Source organism: Magnolia sinica, chromosome 3 (assembly GCF_029962835.1).
Source record: "Magnolia sinica isolate HGM2019 chromosome 3, MsV1, whole genome shotgun sequence".
NCBI lineage: Eukaryota > Viridiplantae > Streptophyta > Magnoliopsida > Magnoliales > Magnoliaceae > Magnolia > Magnolia sinica.
Window position 1 is genome coordinate 40,541,974 of NC_080575.1, and position 15,527 is coordinate 40,557,500.

At 39.6% G+C, this 15,527-nt stretch overlaps 1 protein-coding gene across 1 annotated transcript; it reads left to right on the forward strand.

The window, feature by feature from the left end:
- Positions 1 to 3,260: 3,260 nt before the first annotated feature.
- LOC131241529 (aldehyde oxidase GLOX-like) lies at positions 3,261 to 5,096 on the forward strand. The gene has a single exon (XM_058240293.1). The coding sequence runs from the start codon at positions 3,371 to 3,373 to the stop codon at positions 5,042 to 5,044; it is 1,674 nt and encodes a 557-aa protein (XP_058096276.1). The 5' UTR covers positions 3,261 to 3,370; the 3' UTR covers positions 5,045 to 5,096.
- The last annotated feature ends 10,431 nt before the right edge of the window (positions 5,097 to 15,527 follow it).

The following is a 15,527-nucleotide window of genomic DNA, read 5'->3' on the forward strand; positions in this document are numbered from 1 at the left end:
AAAGCCCAGATGCAAGCTTCATCCAACAGGCAATATATTAAAATATACATGTAGTGCGTAATTTCTTCGGTGGACCGGCCATTTTCAGAAGATGAGAAAATGCTGATGTATGGAGAGGATGCAATCCAATGGGAGAATGGTACGATCCAGTGGACGGATTTTTATGCCGGAGAAAATTGGTTTTTTGTCTTTCTTAGGGCTTATTTGATTTTCCAATGCAATGGTAAATACCATGAAAATATGTAATAATTATTTCTCCTATATTTACCTCACTTTTTTCGATGTTTGATTTGACAACCTGTATTTTTGACACAAAAATAAAGAACGCCATGACATATTTGTGGGTCCCTCCGTGATGCGTATTGATTATCCACACCGTTAATCTATTATGTCTGATGAATTTATAGCATGAGCCAAAAAATGAGACATATCGAAAGCTTAAGTGGACCATGCCACTAGAAAAAGGGAATCAAACACTTACCATTAAAAACCTCTGAAGCCCACTATTTCTTTTGCTATGGACCATTTAAGTGTTCAATCTGCCTCAGTTTTTGGTTCATGCCTTAAAATATTGTGTTAAAACGACTGGACGGAATGGATTTATCATATACGTCACCTTAGGGTCCAAAAATTTAAAATAACACTTTTAAACCGGTTTCCGATGGAAAAAGTACAGTGGATTTTCGGATGATTTTTAAACGGGTGAAATGGTAATAATTACTCATTTCACGGGTATTTACATAGCCACTGGAAATCAAACACACCCTTAGTGGAAATGGAGTGAGGAAAGGTTGTGAAAGCAATGGCGGTGAAAAGGAGGGGTATTTTCATCCTCAAAGTCATTGTACGTCTCGCAAGGTCTAAGTTGGTAAGTTAAGTTTTGTATGCTTCATAAAAGGTAGCGTCTACAGCGGTAAATTTGTCTAAGACGTGGGTCTGGCTGACTTTTGGATCCAAGGGCCTATCATCGAAGAGAGCAACTGATGGACGGAGTGGATATTGTATATTCAACGTGCACGCAGATTGCCTACTGACACAACCAGCAGCCACTCACTGCTGGTCGGTGTTCTGTAGGCCCTACCATGATGTATGTGTTTTATACAGCCGTTCATCCATTTTCCAGATCATCTTAGCGCACGAACTAAAAAATTATCAGAATCTCAGGTGGACCACACCACAGGAAATAGTGATGATTGAACGCCCACCGTTAAAAACGTGTTGGTGGCCACAGAAGTTTTAGATCAAGTTGATATTTTCCTTTTCCGTTCATTCAGGTCTTTGTGACCTGATTAACAGGTTGGATGGAAAATAAACATTCCAGTGGCTCATAGAATGCTTTTAACGGTGTGCCTTCAATCACTATGGTTTTCCTGTGCTCTGATTCACTGGAGATTTGGATCTGCCTCGTTATTGGGCTCATGCCCTGAGATAGCGATCCAAAATGAATGGATGGCGTGGATAAAAAACATACATTGTTGCGGGGCCACAGAGCACCGTCCATTAGCGGGCGCGGATTAGGTACTTCCCCCGCCTGTTCGGAGCTCCGGACAGGCGGTGGCTCTGAGGGCCACTGAGGGTCCACCGTGATGTTTTGATTTTATCCAAACCGTCCATCCATTTTTCCATATCATTTTAGCATATTGAATCAAAAATAAGACAGATCCAACGCTGATTTGGACCACACCACAGGAAGCAGCGGTGCTAAGGATGCCCACCATTGAAACCTTCTTAGGGTCCACCGTGTTTTTTATTTGCCTTCCAACCTGTTGATAAAATCATATACACCGGGGTGAATTGAAAAAACAAATATCATCTTGATCCAAAACTTATGTGGTCCCCGAGAATTTTTCAATGGTAGGAATCTAATCTCCACCTTGTGGTCCATTTAAGCCTTTGATCTTCTCCATTTTTTATTCGATACTATAAAATGGATGGACAGTTTGAATAAAATCAAAACATCACGGCGGACCCTCAGTGGCCCTCAGAGCCTCTGCCTGTCCCGAGCTTATATCTCACCCCATTTAATATTGAGGATTTGAAATTATTCTTCTATGAACTAAAAATAGTAAAATGACGTGTTAATGATCAAACATATAAGGTAAATATTACAATTTATAGCACATAATCTCATTCAATGAAATATAAATATTTTCCATTTTAACTCCGTCTACTCTCCTTTTATGCAACAGCCGCCTCACCGGCCTTCTTTAGGTCTCAGCCTTTGTGGGGCCCACCATGTTGTATATCTGAAATCCACTCTGTTAATCAGGTGGGAATTATAATTTGGACCTTGCATAAAGAAAATAAGCCAGGCTAAAAGTTCACATGGGCCACAAAAATAAGAACAATGTAAAATTGCTCCAGTAACCTCTAAGTTCACACGGGGTAGCCCGACTGAGTTTTCTACGGCGCTTATATCTCTAGCTTCGCGTCATCTCGGTGAGTTACACCAGATAAAAGGTTTGATGAAAGGTACAATACCATGGTGTCCCATCTCCATTGTTCAAGGTGGCGTGGCCCATCTAAGTTGTTGATCTAGATTATGAACCTGATAGACGGAGTGGATTTTACATATAAGATATGGTGAGACTCAAAAACTCGAGTGTTTCACACACAGCCTAAAACAGTGTTGCAGAGGAAACGGATTGGCTACTCCACCTGCCACCAGCTCCGTGGCTGGTGGTCGGTGCTCTGTGGGCCCCAATATGATGTATGTATTTCATCCATTCCGTTCATCAATTTTTACATATCATTTCATGGCTTGATCCAAAAAACGAGAAGTATATAAATCTCAGTGGATCACACCACATGTAAACAATAGTGATTGGATATCCGTCATTAAAATCCTCCTAAAGCCCACTATACTGTTTATTTGACATCTAATCTGTTGACTAGATCATACAGGCCTAGATGAAGAGAAAAAGCAAAGATCAGCTTGATCCAAAACTTTTATGGCCCCAAAATGTTTTTACTGATCAACCTTCATTCAACACTGTTTCCTTTAATGTGGTCCACTTGAGATTTGGATATACTTCATTTTTGGACTCACACTGTAAAAAGATCCGTAAAAATAGATGGACAGCATGGATGAAACACATACATCATGGTGGGGCCCACATAGCACCGACCACCACCCATTGGCTCGTGTCAGGGGGAGTGGCCAATCCGTTCCCGTTGCAGCGGATTGGTATCGCGGTCTTGGTGTGAAGCGAAGGGCGCCTTCGGAATTCACATAAAATGCGTCTTGGTGTGAAGGTCACGCCAAGAAGCATTTTACGTGAATTCCGACGGAGCCCACGGTCCTCCTCCCATGCATGATTTCATCCAACCCTTTTAAACAAGAGACTCTCTCTCATGTGTTGAGGTAAAGATGGTGATGGATGTGTATTTGAAATGTATGGCAATTCTATCATTGCTAGTGAGCTGGGTAGCCACAGGAGCTGACGCCTCAGGAGGTGGAAGAAGGGGGACATGGGAACTCCTCTTAAACAGCACTGGCGTAGTGGCCATGCACATGGCACTGACCCACGCCAACACAGTGATCATGTTCGACCAAACCAGAGCCGGACGGTCTGGCTACCGACTCAGCAACCACCATCCCAAAGGAAGGCGAAGGTGTAACCCCATGTCCACCGATCCATCCTGTTGGGCCCACTCCATCGAGTATCGGATCGCCACAAATAAAATCCGCCCATTGACACTTAAGACCGACACATGGTGCTCTTCAGGTTCATTCTCCAGCAATGGCACCCTCATTCAATCGGGTGGTTATGGGAAGGGCTACAGAAGAATCCGTTACTTCAAACCATGCTCTAATACCAATTGTGATTGGAGAGAATCTAAGGCCTTCCTTTCAGATAACCGGTGGTATGCTTCAAATCTTCTACTTCCTGATGACCGTGTGATTGTCGTTGGTGGACGGAAGGTTTTCACCTATGAATTCATACCCAAAACTTCTCCAAGAGAAGGATCTTTTGAGCTTCCCTTCTTGCGCCAGACGGATGACAGAGCAGAAGGTGGTAACAATCTCTATCCCTTCCTCCACCTCTCCTCCGGCGGCAACTTATTCATCTTCGCCAACCGCGATTCCATCCTCTTCAATTACAAGAAAGGAAGGGTGGTCAAGACCTTCCCAAGAATGCCTGGAGAGGGACCAAGAAACTACCCTAGCACTGGTTCTTCCGTAATGTTGCCCCTCGACCACGCCTATGGCTTCAGAAAGGTGGAAATCATGATATGCGGAGGTGCAGTCTCAGGTGCGTATGAGTCTGCCAAGAAAAGGATTTTCCTGAAAGGTTTGAGCTCTTGTGGGAGAATGGTAATTACAAGAAAGACACCCAAGTGGTTGATGGAGGAAATGCCCGGGCCCCGCCTTCTAAACGACATGGTGATACTCCCTACTGGAGATATATTAATAATCAATGGCGCAAAACATGGGTGCGCTGGATGGAACGTTGCTGCAACACCTTCTCTGAAGCCTTACCTCTACAAGCCAATGAAAAGGGTGGGTAAGAGGTTTTCAGTATTGAAATCCACACACATACCTAGAATGTATCACTCTTCAGCCATTCTTCTTCCTGATGGGAGGGTTCTAGTTGCAGGAAGTAACCCGCAGAAGCGGTATACCTTTTCCGGAGTAGAATTTCCTACTGAACTAAGGTTACAGGCATTCGTTCCTTACTACATGGGGAAGTTTTTCGACAATAAGAGGGCTTCTAATCTGTCAATTCTCCATCAAAGCGGCAAAATGGGTGTCAGATACGGAGAAGAGTTCAGTGTTCAGTTTGAGCTCAGAAGGCGGCCGAGCAAGGTGGTCGTGTTTCATGTGTATGCACCGCCTTTTGTGACGCACTCAATTTCCATGAATCAAAGGATGCTGAAGCTGAGGTGCAAGAGGATGGTAAGAAGAGAGGATGGGGAAGTGATTGCTGTTCTTGTGGCTCCTCCTTCTCCCAATGTTGCACCTGCTGGTTACTATTTGCTTACTGTTGTTAACGAAGGGATCCCTAGTAAGGCTTCCTGGGTGAGATTTATCCATGCATAGGGGTAATGTGTTCTGTTCTCTTTTCTCTTTTCTTAAGATCTGTTTGGATTCGTGAAGAACATAAACGAATAGTATTTATTAGGAAACTGAAGGAAACATTGTTTTCTTTGTTTATGCTATAAGAAGATTTTACTAAATATTTGGGATCTATTTCCAACTTTTCATTTGATAATTTTTTTTATTTTTTTATTTTTTCCTTAGAAAAATTCCCAAATGGAGTCAATGGTATATAGCATTTTCTATATTGTCACATGAGATGTTTGAAGATCGTAAGAGGCACATGCAGATACCGTGCCTACGTGGAGACTGTTGAAATTGAATTGTGGCACATGTCGCGTATGCGAGGGGCTTGGAGGCATGAAGCTATAGGATCTCACGTGTGTAACAAGAGATTTTTTTAACACATAAGACACGTGGGCACGTAAAGTCGATGGTACCACTTGTGCACATTGAAACATTGGTATGGCGTATGCGACGGGTTTGAAGGCATGAAGCTATAGGATCTCACGTGTGTAACAAGAGATTTTTTTAACACATGTGACCCGTGGGCACATAAAGTAGATGGTACCACTTGTGCACATTGATACATTGGTACATGTGGCATATATATATATATATATGGAACAATTAAAGATGGGTGAAATCATATTTCACAAATTAGCACATGTAGCATTCAAGAGCAACAGGAGATGGATGGTGTCACGTGTGGCACATTAGCACATGTGCAATGCTTTACATGGCATGTGGGATGCAAGCGAAGATAGTTGGTGGAACATGTGGAGTATCAGAGAAGATAGATAGTTGTACATGTGCCACATTGCATGATGACACATGTGGGGCATAAGAAGTTAATTTTACGGATTCATGAAAAGTATAAAAAAGGAAATAGTGTTTTTAAGGAAACCTTATTTATCACGCTCTAAACTTTGGTGACCAGACTCATTACATTTTTGGCTGTCTAATCTGGTGCCATCAACCTCCATTGTACTCTATTCTCAGCTTTTATAGCTCTCATATGTCAAGTTCCGATCCTAAGATCCGACAAAAAAGATTTTTATTTTTTATTTTTTTATTTTTTTTGTAAAAGAATATAATCATAAATGTATCAAAACCATAAGTGCATCAAAACCACAAAACATTATCACATATCTACTATGTAATTTGTTTTAATACAATGTAATCATGATATATAATGTGAGATGCGTGAGTTATACAAAACATGCGCATAGTGGGCGTGATCACGTCGGGTGAAGGAGATCATGACATACATAATGCGAGATGCATGAGTTATACCATCCAACTTATACACCAAACATGCGCATAGTGGACGCGATCACGTGGGGTGACCATATCTTATATGGGCTACCCGAGTATCTCAAGTCAAAAGATGTATGCTATGATCAATCATCATTCATAATAGGCATATAAATGATGCATATAAGCATATGAATGGGCATGGTATCCATTACACTAAGCATGTTATTAGTATCGACCTAGTAAGCTAACATGTTATCAAACATATCAATTGATAATTGGCCTTAAATGACTTAAAATGTAGAGAGTGGGACTCGAACAGCGGGCCCCACTATCAATATAAAGGTCTATGTGGCATGGCTCACTTGAGACTTAAATCGGCCCATCATACAGTCCCTTTACTAAAACAATCCAAAAGGCAAATGTTCGGCATGGATAAAATACATACATCAAGATAACATGCCATGACAGATCCCCTAACAAGTGCCCCAAAGTGGGGCCAACTCGTTGGACCACATGAGCTCCATGTGGGCCAAGGATTTGCCTTGCTTCGTTTGATGCTTTAAAATGAATAATAAGATAGATGGACGGCGTGAATATACAATATATATTTCAAGGGGGGATCCACCCCGCAGCCCAAATCCCGAATGACATGGATGTGACAGGTCCAGCTTGGGATGGCCTGGATACAACATAAACCGCAAGGTAGGGTATAAAGCTAGCCCCGCCTACACCTGCCGGTTCAATAGCCAAAAAACCTTATAATAGGCAGTGGAAGTTTTCAATGGTAGGCACTCAATCACCACTATTTCTAAGTGTGGCCTACCCAAAACTTGCCTCACGGAGGGACAATGTGGTACAACAAATGCATCAAGGAGGGTCCCATGGCCTTTGGGTGGTGGATAAATAATATAATGACTGATCAAGGAAGGTTTCAAGGGTGCATGGCCCATCTGAAGTTCAGATTGGCTCATTCTAGGCCTCATGGCCTAAAATAATCTGCCAAAGTAGATGTAGGCAAGGATAGAATAGATACATCGGGATGGGACCCATAGGGTGGACCACCAGCTGGACAGCGTGCCCAAGCACGCTATCTTTCAATCTAATTGATATTTATATTGATGTTTGTGTTGTCCTTTTAGCCAGGTCTAAGAGACCTGTGCCATGGTGACCTTAGGAAGGTTTTAACTGTGGGTATCATATTCCATACTGTTTCCTACCGTGTGATCCACCTGAGATCGGGATCTAGCCCATTTTTGGGCCCAGCAACCACATACATTAAGTAGGCCCAAAGAGCTGGGCCTTGCTGGGACAGAAGGCACAGGACCCTGGCCACATAGATATCTCTATGCCTAGGGCTGTGTAAGGTCCGCAGAGATACCCGTGACAAATCCACTCTGTCCATCTGTTTTCAAAGACCACAGTAGGACAGGATTCTAAAATTCAGTCAGATCCAAAACTGAGGTGGTGCACACCAACAAAACTGTGGGAACAACGCCCACCATTGAAGACTTCCTAGAGCTGACAATGATGTTTATACGCCATCCAAATTGTTCATAAAATTATTTCCACTCAGATAAATTGGAGGAATAAATATCATCCTGATACAAAACTTTTGTCACCGCCACGTGTTCAATACCCATTGTGTTATTACCACTTGGATAAACCGTAGGAACAAATATCATCCTTGTACAAAACTTTTGTCAATGCCAGGCATTCAATATCCACTGTTTTGTGTGGTATGGCCTACACAAGTTTTGGATGGAATTGATTTGTCACATACATCTCTATCACCCCACACACAATCCTGGTTAGGTTTTTTCAAAATAAGATAAGATTTTTTTTTTAACTTATAAAAAAAATATATAGAAAAAGAGTTATGGCTTTTGGTGATTGGTAGTGATCATTCATATGTGAATAGTGGTATCTCTTGGTAAATGGAGCATCATTTGAATTTAAAATGGTGGTGAAAAGATGCCATTAATGATGGAGGGATGTCATTATTGAAAGATATCATGGAAGAAGATATCTTTACATGAAAATGATCTTGAAGTAACTCTTACTTTATTTTATTTTTTTGTTAGCTTGTTAGTCTATCAGTACATACTCCACTATTAGCCACCCCCATTAGGGAATCGATACCAAGACCTCAGTATTGAAACGAGGTATCTTCACTCAATCTACCACTTGAGCTATGGATTAGGGTATGTTAAAGTAACTCTTATTATTATATATAAACCCATCTTTGGGTTAATTCAGAAAAAAAATTTAAAAATTTAAAAATTTTAAAAAAAAATTTAAAAATTAAAAATTAAAATAAAATAAAAATAAAAATAAAAAACAATTCCAACATTCTTCTTCTCCATTTTCGTTTTTGAATGGTTTTTGAAAAGCTATAGTTTTTTAGGCACTAAACTGCAAATAGTTTTTTAGGTAATAAATTACAAACAGTTTTCAGGAGGTAAGCTGTAACAGCATAGAAGTTAGGGGTGTACACGGTAAAAATGTGTTCGAGGGATGGATTTTCGATTTTGCAGGCCGAAGCCTACATTTCTTTGATTTCGGAGAAGAGGCTTATTGAATCTTTGAGATGGATTTGTTGTAACGCTATTGTAAACTGGTTTAATTACCAATAGGGTGCCAAAATCACCTTAAAGATAGTGACATCGTAATGCGTCTTAAGCCTATCTTTAAGTGATTAATTTTCTATCTTTCTACCTTAACCTTTATAATTTTAAGGCGATATCATGGCCTCTTCTATGGATCATCACGACTTTATTCGAATTACATCGTTCAACAGCTCAAATTTTCTTTAATGCAATCGAGGATGCATCTCTTCCTCACATCACTCAAGTTGGATCACGTGCTCACTCAACATCCTCATTCGCCACCATCAAACAATAATATTGTAGAATAAATTCAAAAGCGATAAAATTGAGAGCATAACTACTATCTATGCAAAGGTCATATTTTCAATGCTCTTTCTGACTCGTTATATTTTGTTTACCGTCGAAAGAAAACCACTAAGGATTTGTGGCAGGCGTTGCTCACCAAATACACATCAGAGGACAAAGGCAACAAGAAATTCCTTGTAAGTTAGTTTTTAAATTTTAAAATGTTCGATGAAAAATATGTCCTCGATCAAGTACATAAGTTACAGGTTATCATCCAACAGATTATTGTTGATGACACTAATCTTTACAAATCCTTCCAAGTATCTACCATTATAGCTAAACTTCCATTTAAATGGAAGGATGTTAAAAAATCTTTGAAACATGAAAAAAGAGAAAATGTCCTTAGAGGATCTCCTAATACTTCTTCGAATAGATGATAAATCTAGGCTCCGTGACAAAAAGAAAGAACAACAGGAGGCCCTACGTAACGCTAATATAGTAAAAAAATAATGTGAATCGAGAATCGGAAAAGCCACCTTTCAAGAAAGATGATCGGCTCAAACCTAATAACCAATGGTTCAAAAAGAACACATCCAATAAGGGTCTATGCTTCTTTTACAAAATCCCCGGCCACTTTAATAAAGACTATTGAAAATACAAAAAGAAAATGTAAGAAAAGAAACGGCAAGTCAATATGATAGAAGACATAAATTGGCAGTTGTTGTATCGAAAGTTAACATGGTGAATGACGACATTGAATAGTGGGTAGATTCTAGTGATACCAGATATGTTTGTAGAAATCGCAACATGTTTAATTCCTATGAAATAGTGGGGGATAATCAAGAACTATATGTGGGAAATGCCTCCACATCTAAGGTTGTAGAAATAGGGAAGGTATGGATTAATCTAATGTGCAGAAAAGTCCTTACTCTAAACGATGTGCTGCATATACTGGATATTAGGACGAATCTATCAACTAGTCTACAAACTAATTTTAGCTTCAAACTGCTATTTGAATCTGATAAATTGATTGCGACTAAAACTAAGGCATATGTGAGGAAGGACTATGTATCCAATGGAATGTTCAAGTTAAACATTATGAATAAAAATTCTTCTTCTGTTTATATGCTTGATTCACATGATGTTTGGTATGCTAGATTAGGAGATATTAGTTACCGTAGTATGGATAAAATGTATAATCTTAATTTAATTCCTAAGTATACAAAACCTAATGACAAATGCAATATTTGTATACAATCCAAAATAACCAGAAAACCATTTCCTATGGTGGAAAGATAATCACAACTCCTAGACCTTGTTAATAGTGACATATGTGAAATGAGTTATCTAATAATAAGAGGAAAGAAGTATTTCATAACCTTTATAGACGATTTCTCCCATTTTACCCTAATATTGATACTAGACACCCTCAATACGTATACAAATTGAATAAAGCGCTCTACAGCCTTAAACAAGCACCCTGTGTGTGGTATGAGCGCTTGATGCAAATTTTGCTGGACCACCATTTTTGTAGGAGGAGTGTTGATAAAAACGCTATTCACACAAAAAATCGAGAATGCCTTACTAATTACCCAAATTTATGTGGATGACATTATATTTGGATCCACTTGTGAAGAAACTGCTCATAAATTCGTTGAATTAATGAAATCTGAATTTGAAATGAGCTTAGTAGGTGAACTCTACTTCTTTTTTGGGTTACAAGTGAAACAGTTACAAAATGGGATTTTTGTGTGCAAGTCCAAGTATGCTAAGGAATTGGTAAAAAGATTTGGACTTGACTCTAGCCGCACTCATCAAACTCTCATGAGCACCACACTCAAGATTTTTAAGGATACAAATGGGAAGAGTGTAGATCAACACTTGTACCGCAGCATGATTGGGAGTTTACTATACCTAACTGCGAGTCGGCCGAATATTTCATTTAGCGTAGGTGCATTTGCTAGATTTCAAGCCGATCCTAAAGATTCACACTTAACCGCGATTAAAAGGATTATAAAATATGTGGCTCAGATTATAAGTTTTGTCTTATGGTACCCGTTTGACACATCTACCATCATTGCCAGATATCTAGAGGCTAATTGGGCTAGAAACATAGATGACCGCAAATCAACCAGCGGTGGTTGTTTTTACATCGACAACTGCCTTGTATCTTAGCATAATAAGAAACAAAATTCCATCTCTTTGTCTACTGTCGAGGCCGAATACATTGCAACCGGTAGTTGTTGCATTTCGCTTCTTTGGATGAAGCAAATGTTGCTGGATTATGGCATTGATACAATGACACTATTTTGTGATAACACTAGTGCCATCGATATTTCAAAAAATCTAGTGCAACATTCTAGAACAAAGTACATTGATATCCGACATCATTTTATATGAGAACTAGTGAAAAAAAATAATTGTGTTGGATTATGTGTTTACAGAGTGACAACTTGCTGGCATATTAACAAAGCCGTTGGATACCAATAGATTTGGGGATCTCCAAAAATCTATTGGAGTATGTGTGATCTAACATCTTTTGTGGTCCATGAGTGCTTAAGGCTATATTCAAGGATTTTAGGCCTTATAATTCTTTTTTAACATAACATAGGATGTGTTATTTAGTTCCCTTTATTTTTTTTTATTTGTATAAATTTTGCTGAGTGTACAAAGTTTGATATATAGGTATATACTTATGTACATCTCATAGTTCGAGTCGAAGCATGCGGAAAAAGCTGAGTCTTAGTGTTTCGATGAGACATTTCATGTCATCGACGATACCTTCGATGACATCAAACGCACTTCGATGTCATCGAAGTGCATACAAGAGCCGAATCATTAGAGAAAGTTCAATATCATCGAACATCTATTCGATGATATCAAAAAACTCACCTTCGATGTCATCGAATGTCTTCGATGACATCAAAGAATCTCGTTGGTATAACTATCAAGCAAACATGAAAATCTCCCATTTCCATCTTTCTTCACCAAGAGTCTATTTCTCACTTCCTACTTTCCAGTGGACCTTCTGTGGACAGTTTTTAGTCAAAATACCTTCCCCATTTCGCTTCATGTTGAGGGTCAAATATTGCATATTAGACCCCAGTTATTACTTAGTTTTACGAACATGATAATGTTTAACATCCTATTTTAATCATGTTTTTATTGCAAGGTGAATTAAAGAGCTTGGACTGAAAAGGGTGCTAAAAGCATGGATTTAACTCTCAAGAATCATTAAAGCAAGGGATGGATCCTAAGGGACTGAGATTGAAGAATTCACATGCCAAAGATCCGAGAAAATCAAGTGATTAAAGATGAAGAGGCCTGAAAATCATCCTGAATGCAAGATCACAGGGTTCCCAGCATCTGTTTGGGTTGAAATTTTATATTTGGCCTGAGGATCATAAAGTAACCATACACATTGAATTTTAGCCCTTGGATCTTTGTGAAAGTGGCCCAACGAATAGATCAAACCATAAATCACTGATTTGGGGCCCACCTGATCCTTGGATATGCTTCAATTTTGGTATCAACCCCTTAAATTAGATGAGAGGGAGGATGGACGGAGCGGATTTCTCAGGAACATCACGATGAACCCCACATAGGGACGTGCTTGTACACAGCACACGTGCGCCCAAGCCGCGCTGGACCCCGTCCTTAGTCAAAATCAGGCTGACTCGACTCATCTCGCCAGGGGACGGATGTGCATCTACTGGGATGCATAGTGGGCCATCAACACCATCCCAATGGACAATCGGGACAGTCCATTTGACTCAGGGGGTGGCCATGACTATACCCATGTTGATTTCTTGGTTTCATGCACGTGTACACACGTAAATCACCATAAAATGTAGGATGAATAGTGGGAAGATTGGATCCTTTGGGCACACCAAACTCGACCAAAACCACCCCTTTCCGATCGAAATCGGGTCAGGAATCCAATGGACGGGGTAGATCTCTCCGAAAACACCACTGTGGGGCCCACTGAGCATCTCAGCGCAAGAAATTTTACAAGATCATGCGTCCAGGAAATCTGAGATTTTCAGGCGATTGTAGCCCACCATCTTTAATCAGATGCAAGATCTGGACCATCTAGATGATGTATAGGCCCCAACCGACCCTGGTCAAGAAGAAAAGTCTGGGGTTTGGACAGCAAGCGTTTTAAAACTTACGGCCGAACGCAACTTGGTTACATTGTTACGATTTTTTGATGCGTAAAAGCTACACTTGCACCACGGCCTCTCCACCGACTTCTAGCATCGCCCCTATTCTCTATAAAAAAAAAGGGAGAGAACATGAAGAGAGAATCATCAATCCTGGGACATGGGTGAATGCGGAGCACAATAGAGAGAGAGAGAGAGAGAGAGAGAGAGAGAGAGAGAGAGAGAGAGAGAGCGTGGCAGCATCAAGTCTCCATCCTTCTTCCTTCTTCTTCAGTTTTTCCTTCCTTTTGATGCCATTTTTCTGAGATTTAGAACATCATGTCTATGATGAGATAAACCTCTTAGCTAGGGCTAAGAGGTGAAGCTTGTAGCGTGATGGGGCATTGTTTATGGCTTTGATTCATGTTACGTTGAACTATCCTTGATTTTAGTTTGATTATAAGGAATATTCATAGTTTTTAATGGTTTGTTGTGACTTAAATTACAACAGATCTGCGATAGCTTTGAGTATGTTCTTTTCATTACTATGACTGTGAAGTTAGGAAGCCTTGTTGTTCACCATTGTCTCATGAACATGGTTAGATGATGGAATCCTTCCTAACATTCAGAACTCTTTCAGATTGGTTTTAGATTGGTTAAATTCTGTTGTTTGCTTTGTCTCATGGGCATGGTTTTGTTATGGAATTAATTCTAATTCTCATACCTCTCATCTCTTGAAAACTGGATCAAAGGAAGTTCAGATTTGGTTTTTAATGATATATCTTCTAACTGGATGAAGATGGGACTCTAAACCCAGTTATGTTCGTGAATCAAGCATAGATCTCCCTGATCTCTACAAGTGGATCCTTGGAAACCCTAGTTTCCCACCTTTGAATTTCATAAGTTTTAGTTTCATAATTCATCATTATTCTCTTACTTTCTCCTAATTTAGATTACATCTTTCTCCTAGTTCTAGTTTGAGTTACTTTCAGATTACGTACAAGGTTTAGTCCCTGTAGATTCGACCTCGGTCTTACTGAGATTATTACTACATCGCAACCCTATATGGGGGTGTGAACAAGTTTTTGGCACCGTTGCTGGGGATTGACAGTTGCATTTTTCTAAGATTGACTAGTTTTAGAATTAGGTTAAGATTAGGGTTCGAATTTTAGGTTTAGGTTTTTCTGTTTGATCTTTTTTATAAACTAACTTAACTTTCCTGTTTTGTAGGATCCTATTATAAACTTTCTAAATTGGTAACATCTTTGTAATCTTTTTACTTTTCTATTTTTAGGATTAGGTTTTATTTTCTGTTTTTAGAAACTTTCTAATTTTAGGTTTAGAACTTTCCTAAATTATTTTTAGAAACTTTCTATTTTCCTTTTTTAGGAATTTTCCCTTTTTAGAAACTAGTTTACTTTATAGTTTTTAGGAAATTTCTAATTTTAGACTTTCTATTTTTACAAACTGACTTGTTTTGTTTTGTTTTGCAGGATCTTAATTTTGGAACTTCTGATTTGGTAACCTCTTTCCAACTCTTCTTTCTCTTTATTTCTAGATTTCTATTTCTTTTCTTCTTTAGGTTTAGGTTAGAATCTGAGATTGAGGGCTGCAGTGTTTCATGCCCAAGTGGGTCCATGACAACACTCGACGTCTCTTGACTGAAGGAGGATTGGTTGAGGGGTTAACTATCCATCGCAGGACCAGACACCGCACGAGATCCCCAGAGTTAATTGAGGTTATAACTGCAAATCAACTAGCCAATCAACCAGAAGGATCATCTCAACCTAGGGTTGGGGAAGTCCAAGATGAGAATGAGGTGCATCAAGCACCCCCGCCTCCTACTTTACGAGATTATTTACAACCGGCAGGGGTGAGCACGCCCTCATGCATGATTTTTCCAGAGAATATGGGACACATGGATATCAAGCCAGGGGTGATTTAACTCCTTCCTAAATTTCATGGGCTTGAGTCAGAAAATTCATACTTACACCTGAAAGAGTTTGATGAGATCATAGCCACTTTATACTTTCCTAACGTGTCTGATGACACGGTTAGGCTGAAACTCTTTCCCTTTTCTTTGAAAGAGAAAGTTAAGACGTGATTGCATTCACTACGTCCTCGATCTATTGGCACATGGAATGACATGATAAGGGAGTTCATAAAGAAATTTTTTCCACACCATAAACGAAT